This window comes from Amblyomma americanum, chromosome 1, assembly GCF_052857255.1.
Source record: "Amblyomma americanum isolate KBUSLIRL-KWMA chromosome 1, ASM5285725v1, whole genome shotgun sequence".
NCBI lineage: Eukaryota > Metazoa > Arthropoda > Arachnida > Ixodida > Ixodidae > Amblyomma > Amblyomma americanum.
Window position 1 is genome coordinate 421177614 of NC_135497.1, and position 13605 is coordinate 421191218.

At 42.6% G+C, this 13605-nt stretch overlaps 1 protein-coding gene across 1 annotated transcript in view; it reads right to left on the reverse strand.

The window, feature by feature from the left end:
• Top3alpha (topoisomerase 3-alpha) overlaps window positions 1-13605 on the reverse strand; it is a 56624-nt gene that overhangs the window by 26899 nt on the left and 16120 nt on the right. Inside the window, 4 exon segments of the mRNA XM_077650345.1 lie at window positions 2595-2673; window positions 9354-9404; window positions 10296-10370; window positions 10660-10770. Coding sequence (XP_077506471.1) covers window positions 2595-2673; window positions 9354-9404; window positions 10296-10370; window positions 10660-10770 — 316 coding nt within the window.

Consider the following 13605-nt stretch of genomic DNA (forward strand, 5'->3'; position numbering starts at 1 on the left):
CACCGGCACCTAGTCTGGATGCTCACGCACTCGGGCTCACCCTGCACACAGCACACTTAGTCCTTGTAGGAGCAGCACAATCAACATCACCACAGGCAGTTCTGATTTAGCATTAAAAATAGCACGAAAGTATTGCATGTTTTATTTTTTCTGGTTCAAATTTATACTAACATTCTTTTCTGCACAAAAGGGAGAGGCATGTGCATGATGGCGATGATACAGGAACTGCACAACTAAACTACCGAGTAAATAGCACAGTCTTTATAGAGCTCAAAGTTTGGACATAGTTTTCACCACAGGTGTGCTCAGACTCACAAGGCAGCTGCAGGGCTATTCACCTGAGCGTGGCCTTAATTTGAGTGTCTGAGGCAGTGGCCTTATTTGGCTGTGGTTGTCCTTGTTGAGCTTTGGAGTTCTGCACACACACTGGTAAAGAAGGCATCAAGGTGGAATTTGTTCTTGAACTGTTTTCTTGATGTAGAGAATTGGGGATAAGAATACAATGTGTGCTGTGTCTATGGTTTCTTATCTTGGAGTAAATGCCACGGCCGACAAGAAACTTCTTTGTACGCAAGAAGTAATTAGAATGACTTGGTGCCAACTCTGGAACATAGCAGGAGGAGGGGTGACCAACGTGGTTACAGGCAACAGCTTGAAGAGGTCTTGAATTTTGGGGCAAATGTAGGGCTCAGGATAGTCACAAAACAAGACAGCCATTGGACAAGCTACAGCTTATGTCCTGACTTACATGGCACAAATCATTCAGTGACTTGCAAAACATGGCACTGTTGACTGTTGAGCCTGTACACAAAAAAATCAATGAGAATACCTCTTGTACGCCCAAACACTATGCCTTGATCTTGCAACACTTTCAATTCATCACAGGTGGGTGGCCTCACCTCTGATGTTGCGCTGCAAAAACTCTTACACTGCTGTGATGAATAAAAGCTGCTATGAAAGGTAGGTTAGGGGATATGTGCAACTAAGAACTGATAACCATAATTCCATTCCCACAAGTTACCTCTTTCTCCTCCAAACACAGCAGTTATGCAAAAAAATCTCCAAGAAATTTCTGCCCGTGCTGCTGCTACACTGTCAAACATAACAGCCTGTCATGAAATTACTATACTGTTCAAACTTGCTTCATACAGGTGTGCTATACATTCTTTGAGTTTGCCTTTCCCCTTGATATGAGGCTCTGTTATGCTAACCGGGAGGCATTTTATAATACACAAGAGTACTGATAGCTTGGCATGGCATCAGGAACACCACAAAAAATACAACAGAGTGAGGCCCATTTATGCACCTTATTTCTTCTGTTCAAGGTAGGGGCCACACTGATGACGCATGGTGTTCACATTGTTCCTACATTTGATTTTCCTTAGTAGTTACCAAACATGTGAGCAAATTGAAGGAACATTATTTTCAAAGAATAAATACCTTAAATCAATCAGCTATTATTACGTATAGTTGAAATTGAATGCCTGGTAATATTGAAGCCGCCAGTGATGCTGCTTCTTACCTGCCTTCATCCCGTTCATGCTTGCCTTTGTCATTCTTACAGTGGCACACACTGGATGCTACATGCCCAGCATGGACATAGCTGGTGCTTTTTGGCTATAGCATACCTGAAGACAGACTAAACTTATCTAGCCACAATCTCCATTACCCCAGACATTTCTGTAAGACATGCAAGACAACAGCTACTGAAGTGATTTAAATGCTGAATCTATTGTTGCCGGGTCTAACCACGAATACACTGGCTTGTCCACATTCTACCTCCTGATGGCAGTAAATAACTCCTTGGCAGACTGCTACTGAGATAGTGAAATAAAAAATGGCATGCAAATGACTGGAATGCCTTGCTGAAGTATACCACACTTTAACACACAGGCTACGGTACAAATAGAAAAAGTTCAAAGAGTACCTTATGCCATATCTAGGATACAAGCATCTTCAAAAATATCTATACCTGGTCATTACAACAATAGCACTGTCCACTGTTCCACTGTACAGAACCTCACTTGTAAGGTTTGGTTTAAGTAACATACAATTAGTGCGATACTGCAAGTTTACTGTAGTGTTTATTAACTGAAAGCAGGAAACTTTATGCACATATATTGTGGCTGCCTCATTTCTTGTGGTCAACAAATACTGTTGGATTGTGTCTGATTCAATTTAATTTCAAAACAATTAGACTCTGCTGTGACATATTACGTTATCACAAATTTGCACTATATTTCTTGTAATTTACAGGCACATACAAAAACATTTTAGGTTTGCAAGCAAACTAAGTTCACTGAGCAAGATTACAGAGGAAAACATCAGTATGATGCCATTAATGTGGGAAGTGAAACAGACCTTGCAAGCCTGCTTTTCCAGGGTATGGCACCATCATGACTTAGGCAATATGCTCTTTGAAGTACCATCATCACATTTCCCTTGCAAGAATAAATATTTTGTATCAGCTAGAAAATCTGGTACGTGCTTCATCACACTAGACAGTCACCCACTTCCCAATTCCTTCTGCAGAACTATGGTGTTTATTCTGGGACAATTATGCTGTAGTAAGGTATAGCCCACAAAGATTTTACCTATGCCATGCTTCTCCATGAGAGCAATCAGATCAGCCTCCCGCAACAAGGGAGGAGGTGTTGTTTCCCCCTCCGCCAACTGAAAAGAGTAGCCACATACTCAATATTGTGAAATGAAGGCAGCAAGACAAAAGGACATTATTTTACTGTGACTCTCAAATGCAAGAACAGATTTCATGAAGGGTTAGCAGCCACATAAAAGTAGCTGACAACATATAAAAGCTATAGAAATTCACAAAAGGATAAGAAAGTACTGCAGAGATAATTGCTACAGGAAGGAAATATTAAGATAAGGCTGTGCAATAATGAGCAGCATCTTCCATGCTTGAAATTAGGTAGCACAAACTGAAATATGGAGAGGGATGAGAAAAGACAGAAAAGGCTCGTCCCAGTCCTTATTTCAGTTCAAGTTGCCTAATTTCAGCGTGTACCCATTCTCTGTGTCAATCCATTCTTCAACGGTTCTAAGCTCTTCTACTGGCCACAGAATATGGTGTACATTACAACTGGGTAAATAGAGCACGTTTTTTGTCAATCATTGAGAAATGCTTCACTGCTGGCTTGTCAGCTCTGGAAATTCACACACAGGTGAAATCTGGCAGCGGATTTAGTCCAACATTAAATTTCGTGATATGCACATAATCTGACAAAATTAAAATATATCTCCACTGAAATCACACTTCACAAAACGCAAAGGTGCACGTGCAGATAGCAGAGATACTGTCAGTTTGTAAAGAGATACTGCTTTAAAGGACTATATACGCCAAATTTTTGCGTGCGTGTTTTCTCCTTTCAAACGATTTGTTAGATATCGGTATACATGGAGCACTTCAAGGTATTCGCCTATGACCACTAAATAATTTTAATTGAATTTCTTCTTGACGATGTCTTGGTTTCGGTTTCATCAACCAAATGATGGGTATGACTTGTAGTTGAGCTTTAGGTCATGTGAGGCACGAAAAAACGGCAATATAACAGCTGATACGTCGTTTGTTGTAATTGTAGTCCAGAAACCAGCTGGTTTAAGAGCTTAGCAAGTTAAAACTACGCATCAACATTTATATTGCAGTTTTTCTGTGACTCATGTGACCTAAAGTTCAACAAAACATCACGGCAATCATTCGGTTGATGAAACCGAAACCAAAACAGCATGAGAGAAAATTCAACTATAAATTATTTAGCATTCGTAGGTGAATACCGCCTTGACATCCACGTATTCTAATGTCTAAAGCATCATTTGAAAGAAAAAACACTCAATAAAATTTGGTTTTTATCGTCCTTTGACCATTTCTCTTCACTCTACCTAAGACCTATGTTTAATTCTTCTCCCAAGAAGTGACACCATCCTAGTCCATGCGGCTAAGTTGCAGGGTTTTGGGTAGACCTTACCACTGACCACAGCCTATTCTTTTTGCTTCCTTGGACGAATCAGGCTACTGCTGCCATCAAACGCTGCATTAAACGAAGCCCAGAACTAGGTGCCATTTTTATGCAAAATGCCAGTAAACAAGCTAAATGAGCCAGAAGTTTAGGCTTTAGAAGTACTTACTTCTAAGCTTCTTCTCTTCTTCTTCTAAGCTTCTTACTTCTAGGCTTTAGAAGTACTTTAGAAGTATGCCTTGCTAATATAACCCACATTAATATGGACGGCTCGAATCATAGACAAATTTTCTGTGGACCAAACATTGTCGATATATTTACACCTTGTTAATACGGAAATGCACTGTCTGAAGAACGGGCAAGGCTAAAATCGGAGCCCACTGGGGTCCATGCATTTTTCTCGTGTTAATATAGACAGCGATAATGACAACAAAACTTCAACTGCCCTTACTAGATATTTCCCTTTATTTGAAATCAGTACTGAAAGATATGGACTGATTGGAAGGAGACACATACAGGACACCTTCCTGATAATCAGTGTCTTTCAGTGCTGTTTATATATAATACAAAATCAATATGCCCAACAAGCTGTACATATATATTTCCTTTCCCGTGTTAGGGTGCAGGACACCACCCAAAGGCAGTGCAAGAGTGCAAGTGCCTCAGTAATGTGTTGTGGTTTTTAATGTGTTGTGGTTTTTAGTGTTGTGGTTTCATGCTTAACAATGCAAAAGTGCCAAGTTGACGAGTAATTCAATTCGCCATATTGCAATAATGGCTGCAAGGGAAGCTCTCTCTGAAGTTTCTGCTAAGCTGAAAGTTGCATTCGGCCGCTGTTGGCTGTCAGGGTGCAGATATGTGCTAGAGGTTTATGGAATGCGAATAGCTATAGTAGGAGAGATCTCATTACGCCATATCTTCTGCATTGCTAGGCACTTTAATTTATGCTGAAGTTTCCGTGATAATGGCAGCAGGATAGCGCACTTGGAGCTACTAATTTACACTTCATTGTAAACGGCTATTGTTGTGTGTGTGGCCGGTTTTCGCAGAGCCCCGAAGAATGGACGGACGGAACGCCACATGTTTGTGTACCATGTGTATGTGTGCATGTGTGTGTGCGTGTTTGTCTTTTAGACTCCATGGATGAACCGTCAAATTTGACAGCAGAACGAAGAAATGAGTCACAGCTACTACAGAGGACAGAGCTGCACAGTATTCCAAGAAACCGGGAGAATGCATCCTTCATCCATGTCACCACCATAAGCGCTGCCGAATGCAGAAGCAACGAGTCCTCTGCCTTGCGCCCTTTTGTCCTTATGCAGATGTTGTCTTTTGCAGCATTCCGGGATGCCGTTTCGTCAACAGGTCGGTTCGCACAAAAGCTTTGCAAGTGACAATGAGCGCTCGTTTATTCTGAAGTGAGGCGCACGGGCAGTGGAGACGCGCTTTTTCGGACAGACTCTGTTCGCTCACCGACTGTGCATACGAGGGTCCCCGAGGTTTTCAGTGATCACAAAGTGATGACGCAGCGGTCACTACCTGCCCTAAGTAGACATATTCCCTCACCACTTTCAGCACATCGCTACCAATTGTGAACTGCTGTTCCCTTCCTAGACTGTTGAACATTACTTTGGTTTTCTGCACGTTAATTTTTAGACCCACCGTTCTGCTCTGCCTGTCTAAGTCATTGATCATGATTTGCAGTTCACCTCCTGAGTGACTCAGCAAGGCAATGTCATCAGCAAATCGCAGATTACTTTGGTATTCCCCATTAACTCTTATCCCTGACTGTTCCCATTTCATGCCTCGGAATACCTCCTGCAAACAGGTAGTGAATAGCATTGGCGAGATCGTGTCTCCTTGCCTGACGCCCTTCCTTATTGAAATTTTATTGCCTAATTTATTGAGGAGTATGGTAGCTATGCAGTTGCTATATCACCAGCATTTTTGGCATAAGGCTCTTCTACACCCTCATTTCACAATGTCTGTGACTGCAAAGGTTCCCACTGTGTAATACACTTTCTCATAATCAATGAAGGCTATATATAGGGGTTGCTTACAGTCTGTGCATTTCTCTATCACCTGATTGATAGTGTGAATATGATCTATTGTAGAATATCCTTTACGAAAGCCTGCCTGATCATTTGGTTGATTAAAGTCTAAAGTTGCCCTGGCTCTATTGGCGATTACCTTAGTAAAAACCTTGTACGCAACGGACAGCAAGCTGACCAGTCTGCAATTTTTCAAGTCCTTGGTGTCTCCTTTCTTATGAATTAAGATAATGTTTGCATTCTTCCAAGCTTCTGGTACAGTCGAGGTCATAAGCCATTGCATATACAGGGTGGCTAGTTTTTTTAGCACAATCTCCCCTCTGTCCTTCAACAGATCTGCTGTTATCTGACCCTCACCAGCTGTTTTCCCCTTTGCATTGCTCCCAAGGCTTTCTTTTCTTCCTCTATCATTACTGGTGGGATGACGCATTGCTGTGCACTACTGTCTCTCTCATTAAAGTTCCGATTACACTGGCTACTGTATAGATTTGTGCAGAACTCTTCGGCTACTTTAACTATATTATCCATATTGCTAATGACACTGCCCTCCTTGTCTCTTAAGGCATACATCTGGTTTTTACCTATGCCTTGTTTCCTCTTCACTGCTTTTAGGCTTCCTCCGTTCTTTACAGCATGCACGATTCTCTCCATATTAAACTTCCTTATGTCGGCTACCTTGCGCTTATTTATGAACTTTTATAGCTCTGTTATTTCTATTCTGTCGGTAGGGTTAGACGCCCTCATGCTTTGGCGCTTCTTAATCAGATCTTTCGTCACCTGAGATAGTTTCCCGGTATCCTGTCGAACTGTCCTACCGCCTACTTCTACTGCGCACTCCGTAATTATAGATGTCAGATTATCGTGCATTGTATGAACATCAAGATCGTCTTCCTCAGTTAAAGCTGAATATCTGTTCTGCAGCGATAGCCTGAATTCCTCTATTTTCCCTCTTACCGCTAAGTCGTTAATAACCTTTCTCTTCACTAGCTTCTTCCGTTCCCTCTTCAAATCTAAGCTAATTCGAGACCTTATCACTCTATGGTCGCTACAGTGCACCTTTGCGAGTACGTCCACATCCTGAACGATGCCAGGTTGGGAGCATAGTATGAAGTCGATTTCATTTTTAGTCTCACCATTGCGACTCTTCCAGGTCCACTTCCTGTTTTCTCGTTTGCGGAAGAAGGTATTCATGATCCGTAAATTATTTCTATCTGCGAATTCGACTAATAACCTCCCTTGCTATTCCTAGAACCTATCCCATAGTCGCCTACGGCCTGGTCACCAGCCTGCTTCTTGCCCACCTTCGCATTGAAGTCGCCCATCAGTACAGTGTACAGTGATTTTACTTTGTTCGTTGCTGATTCCACGCCTTCATAGAAGATTTCAACGGTCTGGTCACCATGGCTGGATACAGGTGCGTAGGCTTGCACCCACTTCTGCTTGTACCTCCTATTATTGAGCCTAATTACAATTAGGAGAGCGGAAAGTTGGGCTAGTTGGTTGAAATGCATACTGAAGAAGTTGGCGCTTGTCCTCGTTTTTCCGCGCCAACTTCTTCAGTATGCCTAATTACAATACCTGCCACCCTGTCGTTAATGCTATAGGACTCTTCTACATTGCCAGCTATATCCGGATTAATGAGGAATCCCACACCTGTTTCTCCTCTATCCGCTAATCCGCGATAGCCCAGTATGTGCCCGTTCTTTAGTACTTTATACGCCTCACCTGTCCTCCTAACTTCACTAAGCCCTATCACATCTCATTTAATGCTCGCTAGTTCCTCAAACAGCACTGCTAGGCTAGCCTCACTAGATAAGGTTTTCGCGTTAAATATTGCCAAGTTCATATTCCAATGGCGACCTGTCCAGAGCCAGAGATTCTCAGCACCCTCCGCTACGTCACAGGTATAACCGCCGCCTTGGTCAGTTGCTCCACAGGAGCTGGGGACTGAGGGCCGAGGGTTAATTGGTTTGTTCATAGAAGGTTGTGACCAAGTACTACACCAGTAGTGTGACCAAATCCTGTTCCGATGAGGGAGTGCATTGTCGGTTCTGGTCACCGAGATCAGGCTGCACCCCAGGCCTGGTTATGCAATTCCAGCCCTCTTACACGCGAGGTGGACACTCTACCTCTGCGCCATCGCTGCGTACGTACTATGCTTAACTTTTGTGAGTGTGTAATTATGCCGAAGCATGGGAACATGAGGATGTTCGGAAAGCTAGTGGAGATTGAAAGACTTGTGTAGTATTGGATGGGGAAAACTTATCTTCTCTCCTATATCTTGGTATGCTGTTTCGTCCTTTTCCCAAGCTATGACTGATTGATCGTTTGGGATTTTACCTAACAGGTTGTTGTCCCCACTGAGGGCGGGGACATAGGGATTAAAAGAGGCTGTTTTGGTGGAACCGGGGGCTGGTTTCATCAGATCTATCTGCGAGGAAGTCATCTGTATAGTTTTCTCCTTGCTGTTCTTCCTTTTTTTTAGTGTAAGTAAACAGTTAACTCTATCGAAGTTGACTTTGAATAATGTGATCAAGCAAGTTTGAACCTGGAAGAAGCTTGCATTATTTATCATCATCAACATTATTTCTCTCTCCATATCAACAAGAGGAAAGGGAAGATCACAGCTGCTATGTTACATAAGCAGAACTTAATCACTAAGAGTTTCTTCTCAATATTTTTTTGCTTTTGTTTATCTTCCTGATATGTTATTTGGACGACTTGCTTCATCGAAATTTTTGTTTGGGAACTGACGGGTTCATATTAAACGAGGCACGAGTATATACCCGTCTCCAAATTATGCAACACTCTGTACAGTCCAAAGGTGCCTTGACTCAGCTATGCATGGTGTTGCCAGCCACTTATACAGCAGTGAAATTTTTGTTGGGCCAGGCAACAAATTAAGAACTTGCTAAGCCATCTAACTCAAAAGAACAGAAAATGGAACCAACTATTAACTTTCTGACATACTGAATTTGTCCATAAAATCTGGTGAGATTAAGGCTTGCACTGACTACTAGTGACAAATATTTTGTTTGGTTTTCTGAGACAGCAAAATTTTTCATTGCTACCTCCTTGAATAAGTGCTTCTGAAAGCCTTACTGAAGGCTATGCCAGATGCTTGACACACTTCTCATGCTTCACATTTCCTGGCTTCTCTGCACAGCCACAGTGCTTCCAGCAACTTAAGCTGGCGCTGAGACCAGCGCACCTCTCAATAGCAAAACAAAATATAAACTTTATTATTGTACTATTTTGCACAGTAGCACTTGGTCCCTTGTGCAGCCAAACAAACTTTACTGCAATACAATATAGATAAGCCACTGACCTTGACAGAGTCTGGAACAAAGCATTCCCCTTCTCGATAGCTGGGAATTTCCTTAAAAGAGCACACAAAAAGTTATCTGTAGCAAATAATCTGGCATACCTGCACATTCCACAACAACTGGCACAGCAGCTTGAGCATAGATGCAACCACATCGAGAAACCAGTCAGAAGCTCTCGAATGAAAAGGTATAATCTAGTTCAGCAGCCTTAATTCTGCATGTAGGCTGCACAATGAAAATTTTCTTCCCTGACGTCTGGAGCAATGTTGATATGGATCATTTAAAATTATGTTGAAGTGCAGAAAAAAAAAAATCAGTCAAAAAATGGTGAATTTTGGATGTAATAACTTTATTTATTTCAGGTTTTTGTGAACTCTATCAATGTTTTATGATGTAAAGCTTCTGGACAAAAAGTCATTTTCATTCTCAGCACTAATGAAGAGTTCTTTAAGAATGCTGTAAGCTTTTGATACCAATAAATGGAAAGGCGGTTTAAAGATGGTTGCTAGACTGGGCATAAATTTTCAGAGATGAGTTGGCTTCCAGCAAGTCTCACAGGCAACATGTTTCAGACCTTTGTTCTAGCTTTTCAGCATAGAAGTGATGCCTGCATTTCTTGCTTGAAAAGAAACGCATACCAACTGTCAGCTGCAGGTAGGCACTGAAAGCAGCATCAGCCTGTTGCACTGCCGTGAGTAGGCCGCACAGCTTTCAATCTTGTAGATATATGCCAGCAGAAAGTTCATGAATTGAAATAAGGCAAATTTTGCCACCTAAGCAACTTACAATGGCAAAAACTTACTCGCCATAAATGACTAATTGCTACTTTAAACAGACACAATCACTAAGACCACTCTTCATAGCTACCGCTTCCTATGAAAGCTTCTTTTCCAAAAAATGAGGCATAAACCTCGTTTCACATGCTACAAAAATAAAGTTATTACCTTTGCATTCCATTTGTCGTATATATAGACTTCCAAGTAGTTTCGAGCAAATATAACCAGTCCAGTGACCACAAACTGGTGAACAAAAAAGAAGTAGGGCACACAATAAGCCAGAGTTGAATGCTTTAAAGCCAAAGTTCAACAAAAAAGGAACACTACTACTGTCTAGAAGCTATAGCTAATGACTAGTCAATTTTCTGACAGACTTGATAAACCTATGGTCAGTAGATATACCCATTTAATATTCCCCAAAAATTAGACCCCTTGGCAAAAAAATATAAACATATGATAAAGCCTAGTGCATCATGAAGTTTAGAGTAAGATGACACCCTTGATGCATTGAAAGCTCTCAGAATGCACTGACCCGCTCATCATTGAGGTCCACTTCCACAGTGGTCTCCTTTCCCTCCGCATCTTTGGAAAGGCAGGCAAGGAAGTGGCGCACAATTAGCTCATACACTCTCTTGGCATCACCCTGGAGGACAAAGAAAATGCACACATAAAAGATACTGACATAATTTTTGCCATGCAGCCCACTTAGAGTTACAAACAACAGTTGAGGCCAAAAGTAGACTACAACCTACCAAGAATTCTGAGCTCTCACAAGAAAAAAATTGACTGCAGTACTACTGTTTGTCCGCCCAGTCTATACTGACCCACCCAAAACTGCCGATGTCATGAGAGTAAGGCACAGCTCTGTAACTAATAGTAATGAGGTGGGGTGAAATTTTGATTTGTGCAACGTTCTGATTTTGCAAGGAGAAAAAACAAGAGCAGTCAAACTCGCATCCAAATGTAACCAAGAGGAGTTTTGTAGGGGGCAACTTATCCTATCTTTGCCACCAGATATGCTAAACACCTCCACTGTCTTACACCCTAGAGATCGCACATGAAGCACATGTCAGTTGCTGCCCTGGTGGATACACAAGCAGCATGCTACTAGATCAGCTCCTCCTTTTACTTCGAACATCACTGAAAATATTTACGACATGCACTCCCAGTGATCCAAATTCCTAGCTGATCATAACAGCCTTTTTTTGCTAAAAAGATGTGAATTTCAGACACACGACTACAAGAATTCTCCAGCATGGCTGCTGCAAAGAATACTAAATTTGTTGACTATGTGCTAGCATAACAAGAATGAAGAAGATGGTACCTAACAAAATACACCTCTCAATGCAAAATAAACTGTTTAATGGTAAAAACAAATTTTGACACCTCTAGTAGCTCTTTTACAGTGAAAGCTGTAAGAGCTTTGTACAAACCATTCAGTAGCAGCAATTTAGAGGGTACAACAGCATCTGTCTCAGGTCCGATGCGTTACACGTTAGGTGGATATCATCAATGTATATCTCAAAGCGTGACTGAGGTGTCCACAGACCCAGAGCCAGTTACCCGCCTTTCCTTTCCTCAAAACCAACGGAGAGTTTAGACTGCGAATAAGACAACCTTGGTTACTAGACTATTTGCTTTGTGCAAGCGGGCCCTGAAGTCTGTGAAGTGTGCCAGGAATGCGATCCAACCGAAGACTGCAAGCAAAAGAAGGCGGAGTATGCATGTGTTCGTATAGATGCCATAACAGACCTGTGAGACGACAATCAAAAACTTCAGTGAATTTTTAAACTCTGACCTAGTCAGCAATCTTTAAGTGTGTTTTAAAAGGGCCAGGGTCCAACCCTTGAGACTCACAATAACTCACTCACATGAACTCACAACCCCTCATTCACACTCATGTCCACTCACACTCACAACCACCCATTTGCACTCATGCCCATTCACACTCACACTAACGTTCACTCACTGGTTCCTTGTTAGCCGACAACAGAGAGAATGGGAGATTCACTACTGCGGCTGAGAGTGCTCGTGGCTCCCCTAGCATAGCCGGGGTTGCACGAACGTGGTGGTGAGCCGCCCAGGGCTCTGTTGAGCTCTTTGACCAATTTTCACAGTTTCAATGCTTGAAAAAAGTGGTCGCTTATCATGCATCTTCCATGACCTGAACCAATGTTACGCATGTGTGCTCCCACGCTTGCTGCTGAGACGGTGAGTGCCTGTTTAACGCCAGATAAGATGCTTAGACACGTTTTTGAACAGTGTCTGAGTACCAATAATGAGTTTGCCTTGACAATGATGCATCGATGAGTCTGCATGAAGACATTGGGCCCACATGGCGACTATGGATACATTTTGCGGTGTGAGAAATCCAGAGTGTTTTTGAAATGATCAAGTGAATTCCTCATGAAAAGGAGAATGGCTGGAGTAGGCCGCAAGTACAGATTTGCCCCGTGAAAAAAGGATCCAAACGGGAGTGGCCATAACCAATACCTTTACAACAGATTCTTTCGGTTACTTGAGGATATAGTTAAGAGCAGGACTGGCTTTGTTTAGCCACAGCAGGTATGCGTGACTGATCTGTAGACACACCTGCAGTGCAGTATGTTGTCTGCACTGCACATAATTCCTAGGTCCATTTGATTTGCCTGCTCGATGTAAACTAGTTCATGGCAGCACAAAAAAAGTGCCACACTCATGCAGCACCAGTCCAGCAGTGCAGGCGCAGCGCGACACTAGTGCCGAACAGAAATGAACGCCAAAGTGCAGAAGTCGTGCAAACCTTCTGCATCTGGTGCGTTGCTGTGGTTTTCAGAGCATCAGTTGTTCGCTGTACATGCTTTTTTTTGTCACTGCTATGTAGAAAAAGGAAAAAAGATGAACTGTAGATTACTGCCAGCAAACATAGAGGTGAAGAGGAATTTTGATTTCAAGCGTCTTTTCCGCCTCTCACGTGGCACATTTGACACTCTTGTCGGCTCCTTTCAAGTATCGCAGCTTTTCCTACACGCCATGAGAGGCCGTCCACAGATGAGTGCAGAGAAGACATGCTTTGTTGCTATCTGCTACCTTGGGACTCAGTGTAGCATGTATTCACTGACTGACCACTTTGATGTGTTGGTGTTGTCCGTGCATACTTGCATTCAGTGAGTCCATTGTCTGCTGCTGCACGAAATCGGCACTGGCAGGCCTCAATTGCAGCGAGCTCTCTATGATGATGCCGGCTCCTGTCGGAAATGCCTAATTACTTGAAGGCATCGTTCCCCTATTTCCCTGTCGTCTGTCCATCGTCGGACACTGCCCCAGGCGTCCTTCTTGATGTGAACCAGTCAAAGGGAAGGCCATTCCCACCAAGCCAAGCATGAGAAAACAGGCATCCTTTTTTTTGTGGGGTCATCAGATGGTCAAACGTCGTGTCACCAGCAGGGTCGTAACAGCACTCGCACCCACTCACTCACACTCACGACCACCCACATTT